The 23,556-nt window shown below is 38.1% G+C and overlaps 1 protein-coding gene across 1 annotated transcript in view; it reads right to left on the bottom strand.

Moving 5' to 3' along the window:
• Window positions 1-4,916: 4,916 nt before the first annotated feature.
• Window positions 4,917-23,556, bottom strand: part of CD274 (CD274 molecule) — a 42,719-nt gene continuing 24,079 nt past the window's right edge. Inside the window, exons 7-8 of the mRNA XM_012721251.1 lie at window positions 19,976-20,065; window positions 4,917-5,084 (exon numbers count right to left, since the gene is read on the bottom strand). Of these exons, the coding sequence (XP_012576705.1) occupies window positions 4,917-5,084; window positions 19,976-20,065 (258 nt within the window). The remainder of the gene's footprint in view (window positions 5,085-19,975; window positions 20,066-23,556) is intronic.

The following is a 23,556-nucleotide window of genomic DNA, read 5'->3' as shown; positions in this document are numbered from 1 at the left end:
GTTTAGCAAGCCGGTGGCCCTGACTCAATTCAATTTTTGTTTCCTCATCAAAGGAATCATCTCGCCCAAAAGCACACAAATTAGCACTCTTAATGTCCATAAAACACTATTGACAGTATGATACATAAACTTGAAATTTATAAAAAATTATTGATGAGTTTGTATCTTGCATCTGACCTGGTTTAACCATGACTAGAATATTAATGTGCTTTTTAAAGAGAACTGTTGTATAGAAAGGAGTTCACATCTGCCTGGCTTTCTTTTGTGCAGGATGGGAATGGTGCAAGGCTCTAACACAGCTGCTTCTAAGTACAACAATGCTAATCACACCTGCACTTTTTTTTTTTGCCAGGTTAAGAAGACTCAGAAATGATACACGGGAAAAAAGATATCTGCTTCCCAAATTTTCATGTGACTGTTTTTGTGGAATCCACTGAATAATTGTAACATCTCTTAAGGATAAGTACTTTTACAATGGGAATAAGCTACAAATACTTCAGATATTAATTCCTCTTAGAGCTAAGACCTGCTAGCAAACCCACTCTAACACTTTTCAGCTAATGTTCACAAGAGGAAAGAGCATTTAGCATGAATCATGCATCTGAGTGGCTCAGAATTATAAATAATAATAATAATAATAATAAGAAGAAGAAGAACAAGAATAATATTTATTATTCATCCATCAAATATGTATTAATCACCTTCTAGACTGCCAGATTCAGGGATTTACATTACTTTTACTCTCTTCAGAATTCCTTTTCTTATTTATGATAAGATAGAAAATTAGGAAGAGAGATGGGGTTTGCAAATATGGCTGTTGTTTAGACTGAAGCAAAATTGGTTTGAAGATCTTAGATGTAGCCTCTGTTGCATTTATTTAGCAAATATGTTTACCACACTTGTGTTTTCTTCTCATGAGAGAGAGAACGCCTGTAACTTCCTCTGGAACTCCCCAAATCATACAGCAGAACTCCCCTCTTTACTGTCTGGGCCTTTCATAAAAATCCATTTTCTACTTGCTTTTTCCTTCTGCTTTGTACAAGGTATCTGTACAGTGTTTATAGGCATAAAGTATGTGAGCTCTCATGCAGGTGATACTTTTCAGCTAATGTTCACAAGAGGAAAGAGCATTTAGCATGTGTGAATTATGCATCTGAGCGGTTCAGAATTATAAAACTAATTATTATTTGGTCTGGTTTCATCCTATTTAAAGTTGCCAAAACATGCAAAGTTGTTTTTTTTTCTCCAAATGTTACCTATTCATAAATAAATACATTTGTTTTCATGCAAACTAATCATTACACAGATGGTGATCTGCATCCTGGGGCAGGATAATGCATTCATTTTCACACTTTTCACATCTATCTCACACAACTCAAATTACCAGACAGAAAAGTGCTCAAACATGTACAGAAAAAAGAATGTTTTTTCTTACACACAGGGCAAGATGCCTCTGTTAGGTATGGGGATCCCCACTGCCCACGTTCACAAATGGATAGAGAATAAACACATGTTAAAGAAAAATTTTGAACTTAATTAGTTCATATAAAATGAGTGGTCTAGGAAATGCAATGCACTTTTGAAATCCTAAAATAGTCTTACTATATATTATAGGGGAAGTAAAAATCCTTGCAAATAATTCTGAGCAGTTTTCTCAAGCCTGGCTGCACAGGAGAATCACAAAGCAGAGGGCCTCAGCCTGAATGTCCTTGGAACCATCTGGAAGACTTTTAAAAAATACGAATGCTCAGGCACAACTTTGGATCCTTTCAAATTAAATTGTAGTTCTTTTATGAGAATTTTCCCAGAAGTTTCCAACCTGCAGAGTATTGACATCCATGAGTTAGACAATGAAACTTGCAAACATTTTTCATCATCCTGCCATTTAAAGTGTCCTCAGTTTCATCTGGGGGCAAGTTAGGAAAGCACAGCTCAGGTGCCTCTCTAGACCTGGAGAAGCAGAATCTGAATTTTATTTACTTTTTTATTTAAAGATGTAAAGGTTGGAATGATTCACAGTGGTTGCTCAGGGAGCTGAACTTCAAATTCGTATCTCTGTGTCTTAAAGGCTTACACTATAAATACCTATAAGAGAAATCTATATATTCTTTGTAGTGTGTATGCCACATCTGTGAATGAAATAGATCTACTCTTGAAAACTATGCTAAGGAACATTTATTTTCTATTTTTTACCCTATGTGGTTATCAAATTACTTTCAACCTAGCATTGAACTCCTGAAGTTACAAGCCAAAGAAGAAAAGTAGGAAGTTTCTACTAATTACAAGAAGGTTTTCCCATAATTTTGGGCACTTGATTAATTTAAAGGGTAAAGAACTTGATTATGATATGAAAAATTCATACATGCAGTTTCTTTAGAGATTGTAAAGCACCTGGCTTGAGTAATGCTAGTGCGGTCCTGAAAGTTCTTGAGGGAACTTTACATTTTATTTGCAAGAAGGCACCTGTCATATCTTTAGGACATAAAACAAATCATTTGCATTACCGCCCAAGTTAGCTTTCTCTTTAATTTAATTTTGTACCATTTTTCCATTTAACAACAGAATTTTAGCTTTTCATGGTTCTTACTTAAAAGAAGGGGAAGGGGCAGGGAGCCTGCTTTGCACAGACTTCAGAAAATTGCAGTTCCTGCTTTAGGTTGGAAGTTTGCTCAGGGTGCCTGACTCATGCATTCCTCACCCCAAAAAAGGAACTCTATATCTATTACCAGAAACCCTCCAATTCCCCTTCCTTCTCTAGTCCCCCAGGCTCTGACAACCAGTAATCACTTTCTATCACTATCTATTTGCTTATTTCATATATTTATATAAATGAAATCATAGAATATGTGGCCTTTTGTGTTTAACTTCTTTAAAACCTTGAAAAAGTTTCATCTATGTTATAGCACATATCAGTACTTAAATTCTAGGTGGGATGATATTCCATTGTATGAATATACTACATTTTAAACATTCCATTTATCAGTTGATGGGCATTTTGGTTATTTCTATGTTTTTATATTTGTTGGCTATTATAAATAATGCTTCTGCAAACACTCATGAATAAGGTTTTGTGTGCACATATTTCCAGTTTTCTTGGGTATGTCTGTAGGAGTAAAATTACTTGGTTAAGTAGTAACTTAATGTTTAAATTTTTTGGTAAAAGCCAAACTATCAAATATATGATTTGTAAATTCTCCCATTCTGAGTTTTGTTTTCAGTTCTTGTGTCATTTGAGGCATAAATGTTTTAACTTAATTTTGAACCACAGATTAATTTAATTTTGAATAAGTCTCCTGTCCCTGCTTCCTCTACCTCCTGTCTGACCTTAATGTTCTGTTTAACCCTCTGTATGTGACATGCACCCTTATCTTGGAATATCTGTGTATAAAAAACTCTTTTTTAATGGCAGTCATCTAGAGGCCACACCAGGTCTAAATAATAACAAAACCTAGAGTTTAAAATACCATGCTGCAAGGAGAGGGTGACCAGCAGAGCCAGATGCTCTTGAGAATTGGACCTAGCAATATGGAGGATACAACAACCTGATAAGTGCAGTATCAGTGGGTTTAAGAGAAAATAGGAATTAAGGATGAGAAGACAACAGAAAAACAATTTAGAGAACAGTGCTATTAAAGGGAGAAAAGAAATAAAGAAAGAATATGAAACCCACAACAGACTCTATTCTTGTTTTTATGTTGGGGATAGTAGATAAAACTGGGAACTGAATCAAGTTCTATTTATAGGGAAAATGCTTCCAGCACATCTTAGCTAAACTTGAAGACACTCTCCCTTCTCAAAAAAGCAGATATATGTAGAAGTTCATTGTCTTGAACTGCACTTGAAGTCCTGGTACTTGCTCAGCATTCTTGTTTCTAGACCACAAAAGGATGGTATTTAACATGTAATCCTGACAACAGACAGAACTCCTATTTCACTCACCATGGCTTTAACTTCCCTTCCTTGCCCGTCTAAGGGGACTTTCCCTGCACATTGGCTTGTTGCACCTCTGAGAGACAGTCTCACAAAGGTGCTTTTAACTAGCAGTTTTCTTTCTCCTAGGAATAATATGAGCAGAGCAATAATTAAGAGTGCATGCTCTAATCTCAGACACATCCAGGTTCAAATCCTGGGTCTACAAATGTTGAGCCTCTAAGATCTTGGACAGTTTATGAAAACCGTGCCTCATTTTCCTATAATACCAATAATTATACTCAAAGCAAGTATCTTGGAAGTCCTCTTAAACTTACTCATCTCTTATCTTGCAAATCCAGTCCATGCCCTAGTCCTATTAATTTTAAATCTTCGATAATACCTCTTTCTCACATAACTTCTTTTCACCCTTCTGTCTTAATTCAATGTCTTGTCATTTCTCTTAATACATTGAAGTTTCCTCACTGCCATTTTTACCTTCTAGTTTCATTTTTCTCTCCTTCATCTGCCACTGGTCAGAGTGGTGGATACATACATTGGTATCATACTGAATTCATTTATTTTCTTAGCTGCACCTAATTCAGCAATAAATCCATTAGGATCTTTTTTTAAATAGTTCTAGAATCTGACCACCCCACTGATCTCCTATCAACCCGAGCCATTATCATCTCTTATGATGATTTCTGCAACAGCTTGATAACTGGACTCTATGATCCTAATCTTTTATTTCTACAGTTGATATCAGCTCACAATCTTCTGATGGCTCAATATTTCACTGAGAGTAAAATCTAGCATCCTTCCACTAGCCCAGGCAAGAAGGGCTTCTGTCTTAAGTCCCCATACTTTAGAGGATCCCACATCACCATGCTCCTCCCTGCAATGTAAGGTGCTTGTGGAATCAAGACAAGTCCTTTGGCTTCTCCTCAACACTCATCACAGTCTGGGATCTTGGGATGCTTGAATCCCTAAGCCCACTTCTGGGCTGTTCACTTCTCCTCCAGAGCCATCTTCCCAACAGCAGACCCTTTGCCAGTGTGCATTTCTTCTACCTGGATACTTTCTTTGCTCTTCTCATGAGACTGCCCTGTGAAAAACTGCAATAGGGCCACATCTCCAGCATTTCTAATTCTCTTCTCCAAAGCATTCGTTACCATCTAGCATGCAATGTAATGTACTTGTTTACTATATTCTTCCATAGAATATAAGCATTAAAAGGATATGAATCTGTCTGTTTTGCTTACTAATATGCCTTCAGCTACTAGAATGGTGTCTGTCATATGTAGTTACTTGGCTAATATTTGGTTACTGAATGGAATGATCTCTTTACTTAGTAGGCATAACTTCCTGATACTGAATAATCAAATCTGATCATATCACTCCAGCTTAAAACATTTAACTCTCATTATTTATAAGGTAAATTCTTGCTTAGTGTGGCCTGTCAATCTTTCCTGGATCTGGCCATTCTTTCCCTTGCCACAGAGACATGTATGCACTTTCCATGAATAGAACTTCATAGCTACTTTGAGAATTCTACTCTTATGCCTGATCTCCTCTTATTTTTTTTCTAATCTTACTTTTCTTCTATCTTAATTTCTTCATGAGCTTAAAAAAAAATTGCATTGCACCATAGCTATCTCCTTAAATGGCCTAACATTCTTATACATTCAACACAAGAGAACAAGTCTTCCCAAAGTGACTTTGTTTATTACTTCTGCTTCAATTATGTTATTTACCTTTAGCTTTAACAGTTGACTCATTGCTGGCATGTTAAGGTATAATTAGATTACAATCAAGTTACACTTCTCTCTTCCAAACTAGCACAAAGCACTTTGTATTTTAACAGGTATTGAGTGGACAAGTGAGTAAGTACCTTCATGCATGGCAACTTAGCCTCATACTCAGGAGTTGAGACAACTGATTCTCAGGTGATCCTTCCTTCACTGGAAAAACTGAAATATTAATTTGGCTGTTTTCTTTGGCCCAAAATAAGAAAGAACTTTCCATTGATTAGGGACAAGCATAATGGATGGGCTGCAAATGGAATAGGGAAGTCACCATCTTGGAATGGTTTAAGCAAGGGGTACATGTTGAAGCAAGAATTTCCACAAGAAGTGAAAAGAGATCCATTTACAACAGCAATTGAAACACAAGAATATCTCCCAGAAGATTTCCACAGATATCTCAAACCGCACACAAGACATTAGTCAATCTGGATAAGACTCCCCCATCTCTTGGGTTCTTCGGGAGAAGAAATACATTTTCTGAAAAAGTAAGATCTTGGAGGCTTTAGTATTAGGGAAATTTGAACTTCTTTATATCTAGTCAGGGAAGGCATGAAAGAGTTTATTTAGAAAGGTATGTTGTGCATTGCCAAAAATGAATAACTCAATACATTATTTACTGAGAACACACGTATAAGGCACTTCTTTGTTCAGATCATAGTGGTGACTTTTTCATGACTGTGTTCAAACAACCATGCCACCTCTTTAGATTCACTTTTGGTTTGGGTATAAATATCTTACTGTCTATGCCTGCATGACTTTTCATTTCATCTCTGTTCTCTATTCCTTATATACTTTTTTGTTTTTGCTAGAGTTTTCAAGAGGAGGATGTTCATTGTAGCTATCTTTTATCATCAAAAGTGTGGCTTCTAACAAAGCTTTGGAACATGAATGGAAAAGGCATTTATAGTGAAATGATCAATTCAGCTGAATTTCTTGATTTCTAGATAATTTTTAATGAATTTCTGGGTAATTCTTAGTCATTCTGCCTATCTGCATGCCTTAGTGGTTGTGGTGAAATCACAATCTATAATGGTATTGAAAAATCACAGGATATTCTGGTGGTTCCAGGGAAGTCAATCAGGGCCCTCTCCATCAGGAGAAGCTCAGACTTTAGTGAGAAGAATCAAAAGCTATTCTTTCAAGATCTGTGAAGAGTTCTGCTCAGATTGCTCTGCCTTTGCTTTTCTTCTGGCCACTAGGAAAACTGCTTCTCTTGATGGGGTTTTGGAAGGAGTTCTGAGCTAGGAACCAGAAACACCAATTCCGGTCCTGCTTTGTCCCTAATGCCTTAGGACTCATTCTCCCTTCTAGACAAAGAATGGATGAAGTAGATGATTTCCAGTTCCTACCATATACCATCTGTGCAGTCACTGACATGAAACAACTAGGCTTAAATATTTTATTTCAATATGATAGGTAATATTCAAGTGAAAAAAATACCAAGATTTTTTATGGGGCATGCACATTATTACTTTTCACAGTATTAATATATGATTGCATTTGTAGTTACTACAACCATTACTGGCATAGTAACTCTGACCCTCAGGACTTAAGATAAAATTAAGAGTTGCCTTATACCAGCTGAAGTCTTTTCACTTTCCCCTCTAAAAGGTATTTTAGAAAGTGAGTAAAGATGATATCATGTAGATAATAAACTCTATGTTATAAATGTATTCATATGTAAGTATATAGATATAAACCTACACTTTCAACAATTTAGACACTTATTTTTAGTAATGAAAAACAAGGTGGGGAGTTACATAACCTTTGTTGCCTGGGCTCTGGCAGAGCAACTGGCCAGAAATGTGAACTTCAACTGGCATTGTTCTCATCTAGGGAAGTGTGGACATTGAAAAATCCTTAAAAGTTGATGATTTGTGGAAAGGTCCTACTTCTATGGACATTCTTCTTCCCTCTCTTGTCCTCCTCCTCCTTTTTCATTTTGTCTTCCTTCCTTGCCTTCCTCTTTTTCTACCTCTTCTATCTTCTCTACCTTGCCTCCTCCTTTTCCTTTTTCTTTTCTATGAGTCTTGAGGTACAGTATTACTCAGTTAAGTTCAAATTGTAGCTCAATTGTCAACAAACCTCATAAGGTCATTATGAGGTTAAAACTCATACACATGAGGAAACACTAGCAAATGGTGTAAAAGGTTTTATATAAAAATACATAAACCCTGGAAGTTGACTTGATGAAGAGGTATTTTCCAGACAAATAGGATTTGAATTATGGTAGAAAGTAAGCAAAAATTGGGAAGGTGTTAGAAAAATACACTGCAGAGGTTTGAGTCAGCCAGAGAGATTTAAAGAGCTATCTCTTGTTCTGCAAGTTTTTCCTACTAACATTCTAGCTCCCCTAATGTGGCAGTATGAAGAAGATACATGAGCCAAACAGCAAAGCTTTGTGATAGATTTCCCTCTTATTTCTTGCATTGCTAACACCTTTCATCCATATAGCAAAATTATTTTTTAAGAGGTCTGAATTACAATTGCTGGCACTGCAGATGGCCCAAAAGGAAAGTCTCAGAGGTGCAAATATGAAAGGCATGTTAATAGGGACAACGAATAGCATACTTTGGCTGGAAATATAGGTTGAGACAAGGATGTCAATGGTTTAGTGCTAGAGAGAGCTGCCAATAGGAGACAATGATAGTCACTCAAATCCTGAGTAATAATACCAAAGAAGTGTTAGAAAAGATTAAATCTGTTTTTTTTTCCAGTATAGAATGGAGGTGCTGCTGGGCAAAACTGAGGGGTGCAAGGGACCCCAAATTGCTAAGAGAAAAACCTATGTTGCCTATTGTATTGTTGCCTATTAATCCACATTAAAGACAAAGTAAGCAGTCTCAGAGTGCTCCAAGATTTTAGTTGGTGAGAAGTTAAAAGGGGGAGGTAGGAAGGGAAGGAGAGAGACAAAGAGAAAGAAACGATTTCAAGTAACAGAGTCCCAGTTAAACTCTGAAATCACCCCTCCCCTCCTGTGCAAGTGTCTAGATGGTCAGTAGTTCCCAGAGCTGCCAGGAGAACAAGTCCAAGGCACATTTTGGCAGGAACAACAAGTGCTGTTAGGTTTAGGCAGGTCCCAAAGAGCTAGACAAGAAGGAGGGTATATATATCTGTATAAGCTGAATCAACCAGAGGACCAAGATAATGGCTGCCATTGTGTCTCTGAAGTACCCATTTACTGAATGTGAAAGCTGACAAGAATAAGGACCAGGAGTAGTCTGTCTCTCTTCTCTCACTACTCCTATTCTTTGTCTAACTCCTTCCTCCTTCCCAGTTGACCCCCTCCTCACCCTTCCCACATCTGGAAGTTTGATTCATGCTATGCTGGGATTTTAGGCCAAGGCATCTGACATGTTGGTGGTACTGAAGCAGGGTTAAGAAAAATGTTATCTGTTTCTGCAGCCAGGACAATTCTCCCCCAATCACATGACACATTCTCTAACAGCCAGAGAGTGGAACTGAAGGCCAGCCACACAATTAAGGGATCATGGTATTAACCCAAACATTTGATAAAGCCCTGACTTAGGGTAAGAAAAGCAAGTAAAAGGAGAGGAAGGAGAAAGTTATTAAGGACAACTGAAAGGACAGTTGACAATATAGTTGATAAGCAATCAGCCATATAGCAAAGAAAGAGAAGTAACAACTTGATAATAGTTCTGAGGCCAGACTATCAAGAAAATGTTGGAATAAAAGAGGGGATATAAAATCAAGAACTAATTTTTAGAAGAAAGATAATGGGCTGGGTTTGAGTCATGAAGTAATTTCAAGGCATCCAAGGTGTAGGGTTTATGGCAGAATTTAGGGTTAAAGATTTTAACCCTGACTGGAAGTGTCAGTTGATATTAGGGGAGAAATGGACTCTGAGTGGTAGATCATAAAAAGAAAGATTAGAAAAATAGGTCTAAACTCTGAAAGAATGTCTCAACATTTGTATAGCAATAGTGGGTAGCCAGAGTAGAAATTGTCAGAAGAGTATGAGAAAGTTCTCCATTGTAGTTTCTCAGAACCAAGGTAGGAAATTCCCAAGAAACCAAAGTGGTTAATAATAGAGAGGCCTGGAGAATAAGAACTGGAATTAGTCCCTAGGGAATTTAGAAAAGTCTGGAAGGCAATTGAAGCTGGTGAGCCTTTATCTATCTTGGAATTTTTTAGTTCATTTGATGTTTAGAGGAATACAAATAATCACTTGATGTTTAGAGGAATACAAATAACTTGTGAAAGCAACTCCTCCTGCTGCAATAAAGCATGTTGTAACATGAGTTCAGGCTGCAGTTGCATCATTACAGAATAAGCCAAATATGCAACAATTAAGTCATGTAGTATATTTGTATTGTCATGTGGAATACAAGCGACACACAACAATCTATTAGCCCATGCATAATAAAGCAAGTCAATTCTGAAGCATGACCCCTAAAACTGTCTCTGGGGGCATTTCACTTTCTCCTCAAATCAATCATAAATTGTCCCCTGTATCTTATAAACATCCCATGTCTGGTGATTTAGCTGCTACTTTATTAAATCAATTAATTCAATGCTATAGTGAGCAGGTAATAAACACCTATACATGTTGTAAGGTGCTGTGCTAGGTTCTTTCAATTCAGAGAACCCGAAAGGTATGGTCCTTGCTTATAAGGAGCTCCAGTTTAGTGAAAAGGCTCAGAGATATGAGAAACTTGGGGAGAAGACTTCTTGGAGAAATCTAGGAAAGAAAGATCTTGCCAGCAGTGAGAGTTCAGGTAATGTAGGCGAACAGACAAGGTCCTGATTGGCAAGAGTGAAAAATACACTATGGTTCATTTGTTCACAGAATCTTGGAAGGAAGATTAGTCACCTCAATTGATATTTAACACTTAATTACTGCTCACACTGAAAATTCTCACTTTCTTTTTTGTCAACATTTTAGATGTTAATTCCTTATCAGATATAACTTATAAATATTTCTCCCACTAAGTATGTTGTATTTGATAAGGATGTGTTTCAAACACACATACACACAATGGAATATACTATTCACACATGAAAAACCATTTAAATCATTCTTAACCATTTGTGACAACACAAATGGACCTCAAGGTGAATCAGAGAGCAAATGCAATATGCTTTCACTTATATGTGGCATCTGAAAACAAAAATCAAACAAACAAAAAACTCGTAACAGAGAGTAGAACGGTGTTTTCCAGAAAGGAGAAGGTTTGGGGGTAGGAAAAATGAGTGAAGAGGGTCAAAAGGATAAATCTTAAAAGTTAATGTTGAATGGTGACACATAGTAGTTAGAAATAATGTGGCAATAATTTCACAATATGTACAACTATCCAATCACTATAATGTAATCTGAGACCAATATAATATTATCTGTCAATTACACAGGTAAGGTCGAGGTGGGCTGGGCAAGGTTGAAGATGGGAACCTTGAATCTGGGACTGTTACTTTCTGCGTATTAGGAGGCTCCTAACCTTGAGCCTCCTAAAGTCTGGGAACTGCCTGCATTCCAGGAACTGATAAGGGGCACTGATAAATCCCTTTCTGAAAAGGAATTTCCTTGCTTGATAAAAGCTTACTGGTGTTCCCTACAACCCCCATGGGGTGGATGAACTTGGGGGCACAATAAAGTTCCTGCCTGTCAGAAACTTTGCCTGGATCTCTATCTCTTAACCATACTGAACCTTTCAATACACATCTCATTATATATATAATTTTTTTTAAAAATCACCTAGGAACTTTCAACAAAGAGCAACCATTTACTCAGTGTTTTCTATGTGCCAAGTGCTGTGTGAGATGTGAGAATATAACCATTGTGATACCGTCCCTTCTCAAACAAGCAAACAAACAACAAACCTCACACCCGGACTTGATACTGCTTCTCAGGCAAAGACCCAAAAGAAAATGAAAAAACAAACAAACAAAAACCAGTTGCTCTTTATGTGAGAGTTCCTTATAGAAGCCAAATAAACAAACAGCTGAAGCAAATGAAAAATTAAAACCTGGGCCCTCCCTGGTGGGGCAGCGGGGTAAAGCACAGCACTAAGAAGCAAAAGCCACTTCAGCATGAGTTCGATCTCCAGCCCCAGATGTGACCCACATGGCGCGGCAGACCTCTCCTCACCCGCCCGCTGCTCCCCTCAGCAGTGTACTTCATCAGCTGGCCTGTTCTGCTCCCCACTCTGTCTCTAGTGAATCCTCTCACCATCCCTGCACCTCTGGCCTGTACCCCAGTTCTGTATGCATAAATAAATCTTTAAAAAATATATATAAAACCTAAGTTGCTGACCTGACTGTTGTAACAAGCAGTAGCTCCAACAGGGGTTATTTCTAGTAGCAGAGGAACAAGTAAGGGTGGGTGTGAGGAGCAAGAGAAGCAAGGACATTAAGCAAGAGAAGAAAAGATGTTGACACCTCTATTCAAGGCAGGCTTCTCGTAACAAGACTTATTAAACCACAACTGGTTCTGAGGAACTAATGCCCAGCCTTCTGGGAAGTTTTGGTTTCTCTTTCAGCATTATTTCTCAGAAAGCAGATCACCCTAGAGCTGTGCCTCTGGAGAAGTTGGTGCAATAAGAAGTAGGGGAAGGGAAGGGAAAGAAGAACAGCAACATGTTCTTCATGGCTACACCTACATACAAACAACATAGGGAACTTTATTATATAGTTTCCTGAGAGTTCTGCAACGAATTACCACAAACTGGGGGCCTTAAAACAACAAAAACTGTCCTCTCGGGTTTTTCTTGGTACGAGAGGCCAGAAGTCTGAAATCAAGGTGTCACAAGGCAAGGCCCCATCATGCTTGCTCACCTCTTTCTATCAATAATTTTCCATAGTTGCCTACAATCCTTGGTGTTTCTTGGCATCTAGCTGTGTTACTCCAATTTCTGCCTCCATCTTCACCCAAGCTTCATCCCACAATGTATCTGAGAGTTTTCTTTCCTCTTCTTATAAGGATTCCAGAGACTGGATTAGTACTCACACTAATCCAGTGTGTTTTTATCTTAATTTCATCTGAGCACACCTTACTTTCATATGAAATCATATGCTGAGGCTCCAAGTGGTCATGAATATTGGGGAAACACCATTCAAGTCACTCATACTTCATTTCATTTTTGGAGCAATTTATGTTCTAGACACTGTCAATTACATTTACAATTACATTTATACACGAGGAAATGTCTGAAACCTTCCCTGAATTGTGTGGTTGAATTTTAATTCAGGCCCCTATATACCACTCACTACATGGTGAGGCTTTTCAGTAGTGAAACTAAAATCAGGTGGCAAGAAAAGGCCAACATGAATGCAGACCTAGATGACCATGCCATTCCTACCCCCACTTAGCTCACAGGGGTGGGGGCAGCAGAGCTGAGGCTCCAAAGCTCAGACAGACTTTTCTCAGCCAACTTCTCTAAAGCTTTCCTCCCTTCTCTTCATGCTTTCCTGGCCTCCAAGTCTCTACTGCCTAACTGATCTTTTTGGAAAATGTAGATTTTACTCCCCACCCCACCACCTTTATTTGTTTGATTCTTCCTCTTAAAGATATCACAGTGTTAATTATGGGTGTTTTGGGGCAAAGAATTTGCAGGTTATTTTTTAGTTTATTCTTTTTTGCTTATATTTTGTTTTCTAAGTACCTTGCCATAAACATAAATCACTTTTATAAAGACATAGAAATCATTCTTAAAATCAGTAATGCAGTGTAAATTGCTATATGACAGCAACAAAAAAAGATGTTAAGAACTTGTCAATTTAATTTAATTCAGCTTTGCTCCCTTTATGATAGAGGCTCTCAGAAAGGCTGTGTGTTTGTGTGTGTGTAGCAAAATCCTCAATATTATGATGATATTTGGTAATGGGAAATTAGAATTAAGTTATAAATATTTTACTATAGTAAATACAGAAATTAACTGGCCAGTGTATATAGCCAGTCTCCAAGGCTCCTTCTGTTTTATAGAAGGAAAAGTTGAGAAGAAAAGGGACTACATAGCTTAATTATGATCAGTATGCAAGTACAGGACAAAGTGGGGGAAGAAATGTTACAAATTTCTACCCTTTATTCCCAAAATATTTTCATCTAAATACAATGCAAAGCAATCTGTGCAATGCAATGCAACACAATGTAATGTGCCATAATATTAATGTTTATGTGAAGCACCTGAAATAGTGCTTGACACATTGCAAGTATTTGAAAGATTTGGTCCTGGGTTTTCACACTAAGATGAAAGGTTTGGAGCAGTTAAGTGATGGAGAGTTAGATAAAATTTCTAACAGGCAGTAATTTATTGCATTCCCCTGGGAGGTTCACCGACCCGCAAAGGAGTCAGGGAAGTCGTCCCTGTTGGGAACACGGGTAAGCTTTTATAGGGTATGGAAGTTGTTTTTCAGAAACTGATACATCAGTGACAGTTAACAGTATACCAGCCAAGCAGAGTTAATTCCCACAACGCAGGCACTTTCCAGACTTCAGGAGATTCCAGGTTAGGAGGCTCCCTGTATACAGAATGTAACAGTTCCAGATTCAAGTTTCCCTGCCACAGCCTTGCCCAGCCGCCTTGACCTTACAGTAATAAATCAATTTTAACTAAGTCAATTTTAACTATTTCAGACCCCCAAATACAAGTCCAGTATTTCCTACTGTTATGTCTTACAGGAGATATATATGTGTGTGAATATATATATATATATATAAAGTGAGGAGAAAAGAAGGAATAAGGAATAAGAATTTGGGGGAGATGAACAAAAAGCAAGAGCTCAAAAGGGGTGATAATTGCAAGGAGCTAGAAGTCTATCTAGAACCAACCTTAGCAATCTTCTCAAAGTCAGGAAATCAGGTTCTGGTATGACTTTATCTGGAATGTGATAAAAGGATATTATGGTTAGCTCAGTCAAATAAAAATAAATTGAGGCAAGCAAACCTAAACAAGTTTATTAAAGAGACAAGAAAAAGGCCTCAAGCCCAGGGAACAGCCTCCAAATAGCCCTGGGAAATCTGCCTGAAAATTTTTGAGTTTCTCAGACAACTAATATATAGCTATTTATGGATTTATGCAAAGAGAAAAAAAATTGGGTAGGGGTCTCATTACTGACTCTATCTGATGTTATTTATATATTGAAGAAAACAAAAAGGGTTGTTAAAATTTACCCTGTTCATTTATATCCTTACCTCATAGGAACTGGGAGTTTTAGCAATATCATAAAACTTGAAGCTATTGATTTGCCAGAGGAAGCAGTTTTTAGCCAACTTTCTTATGGATGCAGGTTCTAAGAGCACCAGGCTAGTTGTTTCCGATATTTGGTTTACATCCCTTAGTTGAGGCCTGGGAGATGGTCCCATCCTAGTTGTTGATTTCAATTAAAATGGTGATGGAGGATTCAAGAGTGAGAAGAAAGTCATTGGTAACCAGGGGCTAAAGAAGAGAAGGACACAAGCAGAACACCCTACAAATTGGCTTTCCTATATCATGGTCAGCCCAGGATCTGATCACATTGGAAGTCACATACTTGCTTCATAATCCTGTCTGAAGCCTGCCTGCTAAGTGAGGTCTGACCTTAGCGTGAAGGAAGGGAAATGTGGATGGATGTTCTGGTCAGAACACTTGAGATGATTGTTTGTTCTTAAAGAAGGTCGAGGTTTGGCTCATATAAAAGGAATTCAGATAAAAGGAAGATTTATAATAAGTTTAACTGGTTGATGTAAGATACTGATTAAGTATCTTTCCTCAGAAATAAATGAGATGTCTCCTTTTTGAAAAAAGTTACTGGAGTTACAAAGTGAATTGTAGTCAGGCTTAATTTCTCAGGTGAGTCTCCTAGGTGCAGAGGAGGGGCAGGAAATGAAAGTGGAGGAGACAGTGAAAAATCTGAGTGTTTTGAGAGACAGAGGAGGGCATGAGGCCTGGAGGCATTCCACACTATTCTTTTTAGTCTCTTGGAGAGAACAAAAGGATGCTGGACACACATTCTTGAGGTTTGAATGTGCCCTTACATAAAGATTAATACCTGCTTACTGCCTGAAATCTCAGAAGGGGGAAGGGTCACTGGAACACCCCATGTCTGGGAGCTTTGAGAGCTGCAGAGTCATATTTAAAATGAAGAAAATGGGGTCAATCTTCTCCCAGGTCCTTGAGGCCTCAGGGACAACTGAAAGCCCCAGGGTTACTATGATATAGAAGGGGGAAGAGCTGGAGATCCAGGAACCTCAGAGTGATGCCGCCCTATGTCCCTCTGCCCTTTGGCACAGGTGTCCCTCGGTAGTTACCAGAGCACATGCAAAACCCCAGCTGCTGGTCATAGACGCTAATGGCTGGAAGGCATAAAAAGCCTGATTTTAAACTAATTCACCTTGCAACAGTAACCACAAAGTGGAAAGCACTCACCTGTCCAGCAAATGAATGGACAAGTAAACTTGGTATCTCCATGTAATGGAAACACTATTCAGTGTTCAAAAGGAATGAAGCGCTGTTAGATACAGTGAAGGAACCTTGAAAACATAAATGAAAAAATAAGCCAAATTCAAAAGACCACATTATTATAATAACATTATATTCCATTTTAATGAACTGTTCATAAAAGACAAATATTGCATTTTAATGAAATGTTCATAAAAGATAATCCATAAAGACAGAGAATAAGTAGTTGCCAAGGACTGAGAGTATGAGGGGGGAAGATGGGATAACTTGGAAACAGTATGGGGCTTCATGTGTGGTGATGAACATGTTTTAAAATTGTAGTAAAAAAATAAAATTGTAGTGATGTATATATAACTCTATGCATATATCACAAACTATTGAATGGTCAAGGGGCAAGGGTGAACTGTAGGGCATACGAGCTCTTCCTCAAAAAGACAGAAGACAAACGACTGGACTGTCTTTTTAATGACTTGAAAATTATGAAACTAGACAGCTATGATGAATGCCATTACCAGACAGGCTAAGAGATTTGCCAGAATTAATGTTGGCGTCTGTTATTAATATCCTAGAACATTTCCATGAACTGGGTTCCCTCATTCAAATCAGAGACATAGACTGGGAGAGGGCAGAATTGTCAGAACAAGACAGCAGTGGTACCAACTGTGTTCCCGGCTTGATTCTCGTGGTTGCTGTGTATCTCTGCTTCTCTCTGCACCTCATCTCTTCCCCTCTCACTGCTCATTTTCTCATTCTTTCTTCCACTCTGAACCTCTTTTGTCTTCCTTGGTGCTTTTGTTTTCTGAGCAAAAGAAAGCAGCAGCTGCCTCAACATGGTACAGTCCCATTATATATTCTAGTGATATTCTGACCCTTTATCTCAGACTAGTCACCTCTGTCTTGAGAATTGGGCTGGCTGACCCTGCCTCCTGAAGCCAGTCACATTCTATGTCATGAATTAACCAATGCAGTGACTGTTCTTTGGCCCACTGAGCTGTGAGAAAAAGTAGATCATAAACAGTGAAACAGGCTTCCAAGGTGACTCTGTGAACAGAGTTAGGAGGTAGGAAATCTCTCTCAGAAAAAGGACAGGTATGGGCCCTCCCTGGTGGCGCAGCGGGTTGAAGCACTGCACTGAGAAGCTAGAGCCACTTCCACTGAGTTCTATTCCCACCTGCCCCGGATGTGACCACGTGGCGTGGCAGACCTCTCCTGACCCGCCCGCTGCTCCCCTCAGCAGTGTACTTCGTCTATCTGCCTGTTCTGCTCCCCACTCTGTCTCTGGTGAAGCCTCTCACCACCCCTGAGCCTCTGGTCTGTACCCCAGCTCTGTATGTACAAATAAATAAATCTTAAAAAAAAAAAAAAAAAAGGACAGGTACTCTAAATCTGGCTAACAGAGCTAGTAAGTTATTGGGGGGGCTGGGAAGGTAGAAACTCTGTTAAGAGTTGAGGACATGGATAATGGACCTGAATTGAAATTCTATAGTTCAGATATTCATAAAGGTCTTTGCCATTTGAGCAGCCTCCCTGCTTAAAGTCCTGGTCAGGCCCTGTCCCTTCACCCCCAATCCAAAGTAAAAGAAAGTTTTGTATCTTCTCAGGGCACAGTGATTCACCTCTTCTCTAGAAATTTACCCAGATATGAAATTGGTTCCTGTCAGCCATATCTGTACCATGTTACCTTACTTTTCCAAGCTAGTGGGCATATGACATTAAGCCTGTTAGACTCCAATTCCTAGGCATTTGAACTGAGTCTAAGGAATAGCAAGTTAATTGCTAAGTGAAAGTAGTCACAGAATAGAAGAGTAGAAGCTGGTGTATGTAGTAGGGAGGGCATAAGTTATTATCAATCATGTACCTGGAGAGACTTTTAACACAGAAACTGAAGAAAGAAGCAAATGAGAAGACAAACTTGACTAGATTCTCTCGGTCTCTGCTGCCATCTTGGTTGTGGTCCCAGCCTCAGTTCTGGCTAGATACCTGTGTAGAATTATGGTTTTTGCTCAGGTGTGTCCCTGTTACTTCAGACAGTTTAATAACACAAAGGAGCAGAGTTGTTTGAGATTCACCTATAACTGCATTTTGACTTGGGGAAGACCTAATTTTAGAGTAGTTGTGGGGAGAGAGCCACAAGGTAAGCCTAAGTAGCTAAACAATCTACATGTATCCCCAATTTTTTTTCTAGGTCTTGGCTTATTTCTGGGAGGCCAGAGAGAGGCAAGGCTGTTGGATCCAGACTTCTAGGTCTGCTGTGAGATGAACCTGGCATGTTTGCAGAAACTCAGGACTGAAGGATCCCCAGAGCCTATCATTTTTCCTAGGGACTACCTGCCCTGTTCTGATGAGGACAACAACATGCTCCCAGGACTAAACCAGAGGAGAGAATTCATCATCTGAATGACATTCTTCAGCCTTAACACCTGGTAAAGCAGAGACAGTCCTTGCACCAAGTGGAGGAGCATCTGAATTCAAATTTAGCTAAAGAAACTGGAAGGTTCACATTGACGCTTTAGTTTCAGGGGAGGTAAATAACAGTGTTTTAGGGTGAGAGAAGTTGTTCCCAAACCTATCTACTGCAAAGATCCCCTGGGGAACATCAGAAATTTAGAAATACCTGAGCACTATATTAATTTAAAATCCCCATCCCAGGGTGTCTAGAAATCTGTGTTCTTCAAAATTAATCAGGTAGCTATAAATGAACTAGTCTACCCTAATTTGGAGCTCAGCACTAGGGAATCCCTAGATTCAACTGGTCACAGAAATATTTAGGAAGAGAAGTTAGTAAAAGGGAGAAAAGGAAAGTGAGAACCCAAAGACAAACTGTGGCTATGTCAACACGTGATTCACATCTGTGTGCTTCTTCAAATTTCTTTCACATGTTAAGGTTCAGTAGCTGAGGAAGAAAAGTATTGTGGGAAAATAGACTGTCTAGACAGCTGTGAATATGGCTTTGCAGCAACTCAAGTTATGTAAACTAGTTGTTTGGCTGTTGTTGAGAGGGTAGATATTTGCCCAGGGTTTCTGAACACTTTCCTGGGCTCGCAGGTAATTTTTCATGTCTGAAAAGGGACTCCATGGCAGAAATTACTGACCCCTTTGCAGGTTACCAGTGTCCTGCAATTCTTTGAATATCTGACTTTTCTAGGAAGTCAGATAAGGGAAGTTCAATAGGCTGAAAAATGTCACTTTACTTTTGAGGAACCTTTCAACGCTTTTTGTACCAGGGTATTTCTTCACTCTAGTCAGACTTGGGGAAGATTTTTCCAAGTCCCAAGCTTTGCTCATTACCTGGGTAGTAATCCTGAGCATTTTCTTTAGCTGTGATATGATCACAAACATAAAGCTGTGATATGATCGACAAGCATAAGAGGTGGCCATAAAACTCAGAGAAAATGAAAGATGAATAGAGGATGGGAAGGACACAGATGCAGGCTGGATCTCAGCAAGGCTGGGCTAGTTTGAACGGGCTCATTTCAAAAGTGAAGGAAGCAGAGAAAATTCCCACACCTTCACCCTGAACCAGAAGTCAACCACTCTCCACACTTCACCATTCTTGAATGGAATGTTCCATCACACAGGCATGGTTTTGGAGAGGAGTGACCAGGAGGGATTGGGAGAATGTGCAGTTCACTCTTCCTAACTGAAAAGGAGCTAATATTCACAGAGATCTAAATCTTGCCAGGAAAGTGATTTCAATATATCAATCCATTTACCTCTCACAACAATCTTGAGGTAGGTACTAGGTACTCTAGGTCTTATTTTATACATGGGAAACTGAGGAACAGAAAGGGTAGACAAAGGTCACATTTCCAGTAAAAGGGAGAAAGATTTAACTCCATAATCTTGTTCTGAAGCTCCTTTACTTACTATTGTTTGGTTCAATTCTTTATTATTATCATGGTTATCTGTAGTTCTTTCTTCAAGGTTATCTGTAATTCTTTCTTCAACCAAACACTTCTGAAATGGGAAAAAAAAAACTTGTAAAATTTATAAAGTCATGTAAATCAGGGTAACTTAGAAAAGCTAATGGGAATTGTTCACTCTGTGACCCAAGTGAATCCTCGTAAGAGTGATCAAAAACTGATTAATAAAAGAGGGTTGGATGGAGCCCTTTCTTGCCTGGGGGTAGGAAAGAGAAGAACATCTTTATGGGAAAAACTATGGTACTTCTAGCTGGGAGAGATGTAATATTGTCTGGCAGTGACAAGCCTTGCATTAAAAATAGGAGGCATATGGGTATCTTTGCATTCATTCTTCGTCAACTCTTGTTCCTTTACTTTTCCATCTCTCTCCTAACCCTTTTTCAAAGGCTGCAACTGTTTTTTATACACACACACACACACTCACACTACTAGTCTCGCTTACAAGTATGCACTCACAAGTGTACTCTATATATACATGCATATATATTTCACACATACACAATTTGTCTCAACCAATTGTCAGTATTTTTTAAATGTTATTAAGTAATCAGCTCTGATAAACACTTTACTCCATGAATTTTATGTCCAAGAAAACAGGAAAATAGTTGGGTCAAATAAAGTACCTAAAACTGCCAGATGCCCAGTCAGAAGACCTGAGTGAGACCTGATATGATATTAAGAATGAAGACAGAGATGCTTGGGGAAAAAAAGAGTGGATGGTCAGTAAGCCATCATGCAGTATATTAGAAGGAAGGCAACTAGGATGGATGGGAATGCTGACCTGAAGAGGTCATGGATACCACAGCCAGCATGTACACTTTCTGTCCATACCTTCATTAGGCAGTCAATACCCCTTGTCCCCAGCAGATTGTTTTTCTCTTATTATTTTTTTCCAATTATGTTTATAATGGTAAAACTAGTTTACATGGTGTATTTAACTTAGAGGTTATAGGTTCAAACCCCTTCAAATGTGTATTTTCATACCATTTCTGCCTCCAAATCCCCAGTAATTCTCCACCATGATCCATTGGGTTCCTTCCTTTCCCCACTATTAGCTTTCCTGCTTTCCTCCCCTTCTCAGTTTTGCAGTCTCAGTTTGCAGTCAGATGTCAAGGGTTTGTTATTGATTTGTATTTGTCTAAACCTTTGTTTGTTTCTCTGTATTCCATTTACAAGTGAAAGCATCTGGTATTTGTCTTTCTCCTTTTGATCTATGTCCATTAACCATTTTCCCTCCAGTTTCATTTATGTTGTTGCAAATGGTGAGTTCATTTTTTTTTTATAGCCAAGTAGCTTTCTGTTGTGTATATACATTGCATCTGTCTGATCTACTACTCAAGCATACAGGAAAGAGGATTGTTTCCTCTAGCTTATTTCCATAACTTGAGCTCTCAGCAGAAGATTTAAAGACTAATCATTGTGCTTGACTTAATAATAGCTCACTTGCAAAAGACAAAGTCTTTTTTATGTCTTATGTGTGTATGTGCACGCGCGCACATCTGTATGTTGTTATTCATTTCCAGTAACTTCTTAAAGTTCAAACCACAGCAACCTCATAACTATCCTGATTTTGAGGAAGTAGTCTCCTGTCTTACTTCACACTTTCCATGTTCACTCCTTGGCTCCCCAATATTAACTCTCTATTCTTAACCAGCAAACTCCATGCCTCTAGGACTGCCCACAGAAATAGCCTTTTCATAATCCAGGAAAAATATCATAGAAACTTCTTTTTGAGCATCATCTTTTATACATTTATAAATTATTTTAGCAGCAATTTTTTTTTCTGGATCCACTTTCTCTAAAAGCTCCAACTTCTTTATAATTAGTCTACTAGAAATACCAGAAAAAAATATTTCTTCATCCTAGATAATATAGTGAAATCATTTTTAGAACAAAGAAGGCCCTATATCCTAATATTCTAGGACTAGCCAGATATACAGAAAAGATTGAGGTTTTTTTTTTCCAGAGTCTCTAACCTACAACAAAAGAGCACCAATGAAAAGTGGGTTAAGGAAAGCAAAGTAAATAAGAATAATACTCAAACCAGTCTTCTCTTTGGACATTCCTTGTCAGAATGTATAGACTTGCTGTGGTTGAGCTACTATTAGCATATGATACTTCTTACCTACCTATTCTCCTTTCCTCCATTCTCTTTAAATGTTCCCTCTATACTATGGGCTATCTCATAACACAAGATGTATACTTACTCCCTTACTTTAAACATTCAATAACTTCCTACTGCATTTAGAATGAAATCGGTACTCTTTAACTGGGTCCTCTGGGTTCTGCATGATGTTGGATTTGGCAATGATTTCTTAGGTATCAGGCAAACAAATGAAAATGTGGACAGATTAGACTTCATGGAAATTTTTAGAAATTATGCATCAAAAGACAATGTCAACATAATAAAAAGCAACCTAGAGAATGGAAGAAAATACTTACAAATCCTATATGTTTATGAATGCCAAATGTGGTATACGTATACAATGGAATATTTTTCCATTGTCTTACAAAGGAAGGGCATTCTGGCCCATGCTACAACATGGATGAGTCTAGAGAATATTGTCTAAATAAAGTAGGCAGTCACAAAAGAGAAATACTGTATGATTCCATTTATGGAGTATTTCAAGTAAGTAGTCAATATCATAGAGACAGAAAGTAGAATGATGGTTGCTAAAAGCAAGGAGAAGGAGTGGGGAGTTATTGTTTAATTGTTATAGAAACTAGACTTTATAAGATGAAAAGAGTTATGGAATGGATAGTGGTGATGCTTGTACAATACTACACTGTGAAGCACTTGATAGCACTTAACCACATAAATTGTTTAAACTATATAAAAATGGTTAAAATGGTAACTTTTATGTGTTTTTTTACAATAAAAAAGAAAAAGCCTCATTAAAAATTACAAATTATATGAATGGGGTATATCTGCAGGTCAGAGTGGAAAGCACAACTTTGATTTACCAAGATACCATTTGTATGATGGGGAAATAAAACCCAATTATTTATCTTAGTTAATCTAGAAAATCCATGTACCACAGATTGGAAAAGTTTAGAAAACACAGTTCTAGATGATCTTTGTATTTGTATCTATTAATGATCTAATTAAAGTAATAAATTTTCAAAGAGTTTTTCTGCCCTCATACATTTTTGATGTGTTGGATATGAATCCCAAACTCTGCCATATTTTCTACATTTGAGTTACCTTGTTATCTTTGTGGTTCTAATTAGGATGGTTTTATACCAGTTTAGGGTCCAATGGAGTAAGGGGCTCTTTTGAGGCAAAGATTGTGAAAGTGTTGCCCACGGGCTAAATATGTCTACAGTCTGTTTTCATAAATAGTTTCATGCTCACTTGTTTATGAATATATATGATTACTTTTACCTTATAGTGGCAGAGTTGAATACTTACAACAGGGATCCCATGATCCACATGGCCTGAAATATTATCTGGTTCTTTACAGAAAAATATTTGCCCACTGCTATCTATAATAAGGAACTGGGGAAAGAGTCTAAAGTGATAGG

Source organism: Condylura cristata, unplaced genomic scaffold, assembly GCF_000260355.1.
Source record: "Condylura cristata isolate star-nosed mole 26May11 unplaced genomic scaffold, ConCri1.0 scaffold00006, whole genome shotgun sequence".
Taxonomy (NCBI): domain Eukaryota; kingdom Metazoa; phylum Chordata; class Mammalia; order Eulipotyphla; family Talpidae; genus Condylura; species Condylura cristata.
Note: the sequence above shows the minus strand (reverse complement) of the source record. Positions and strands in the feature narration are given on the sequence as shown.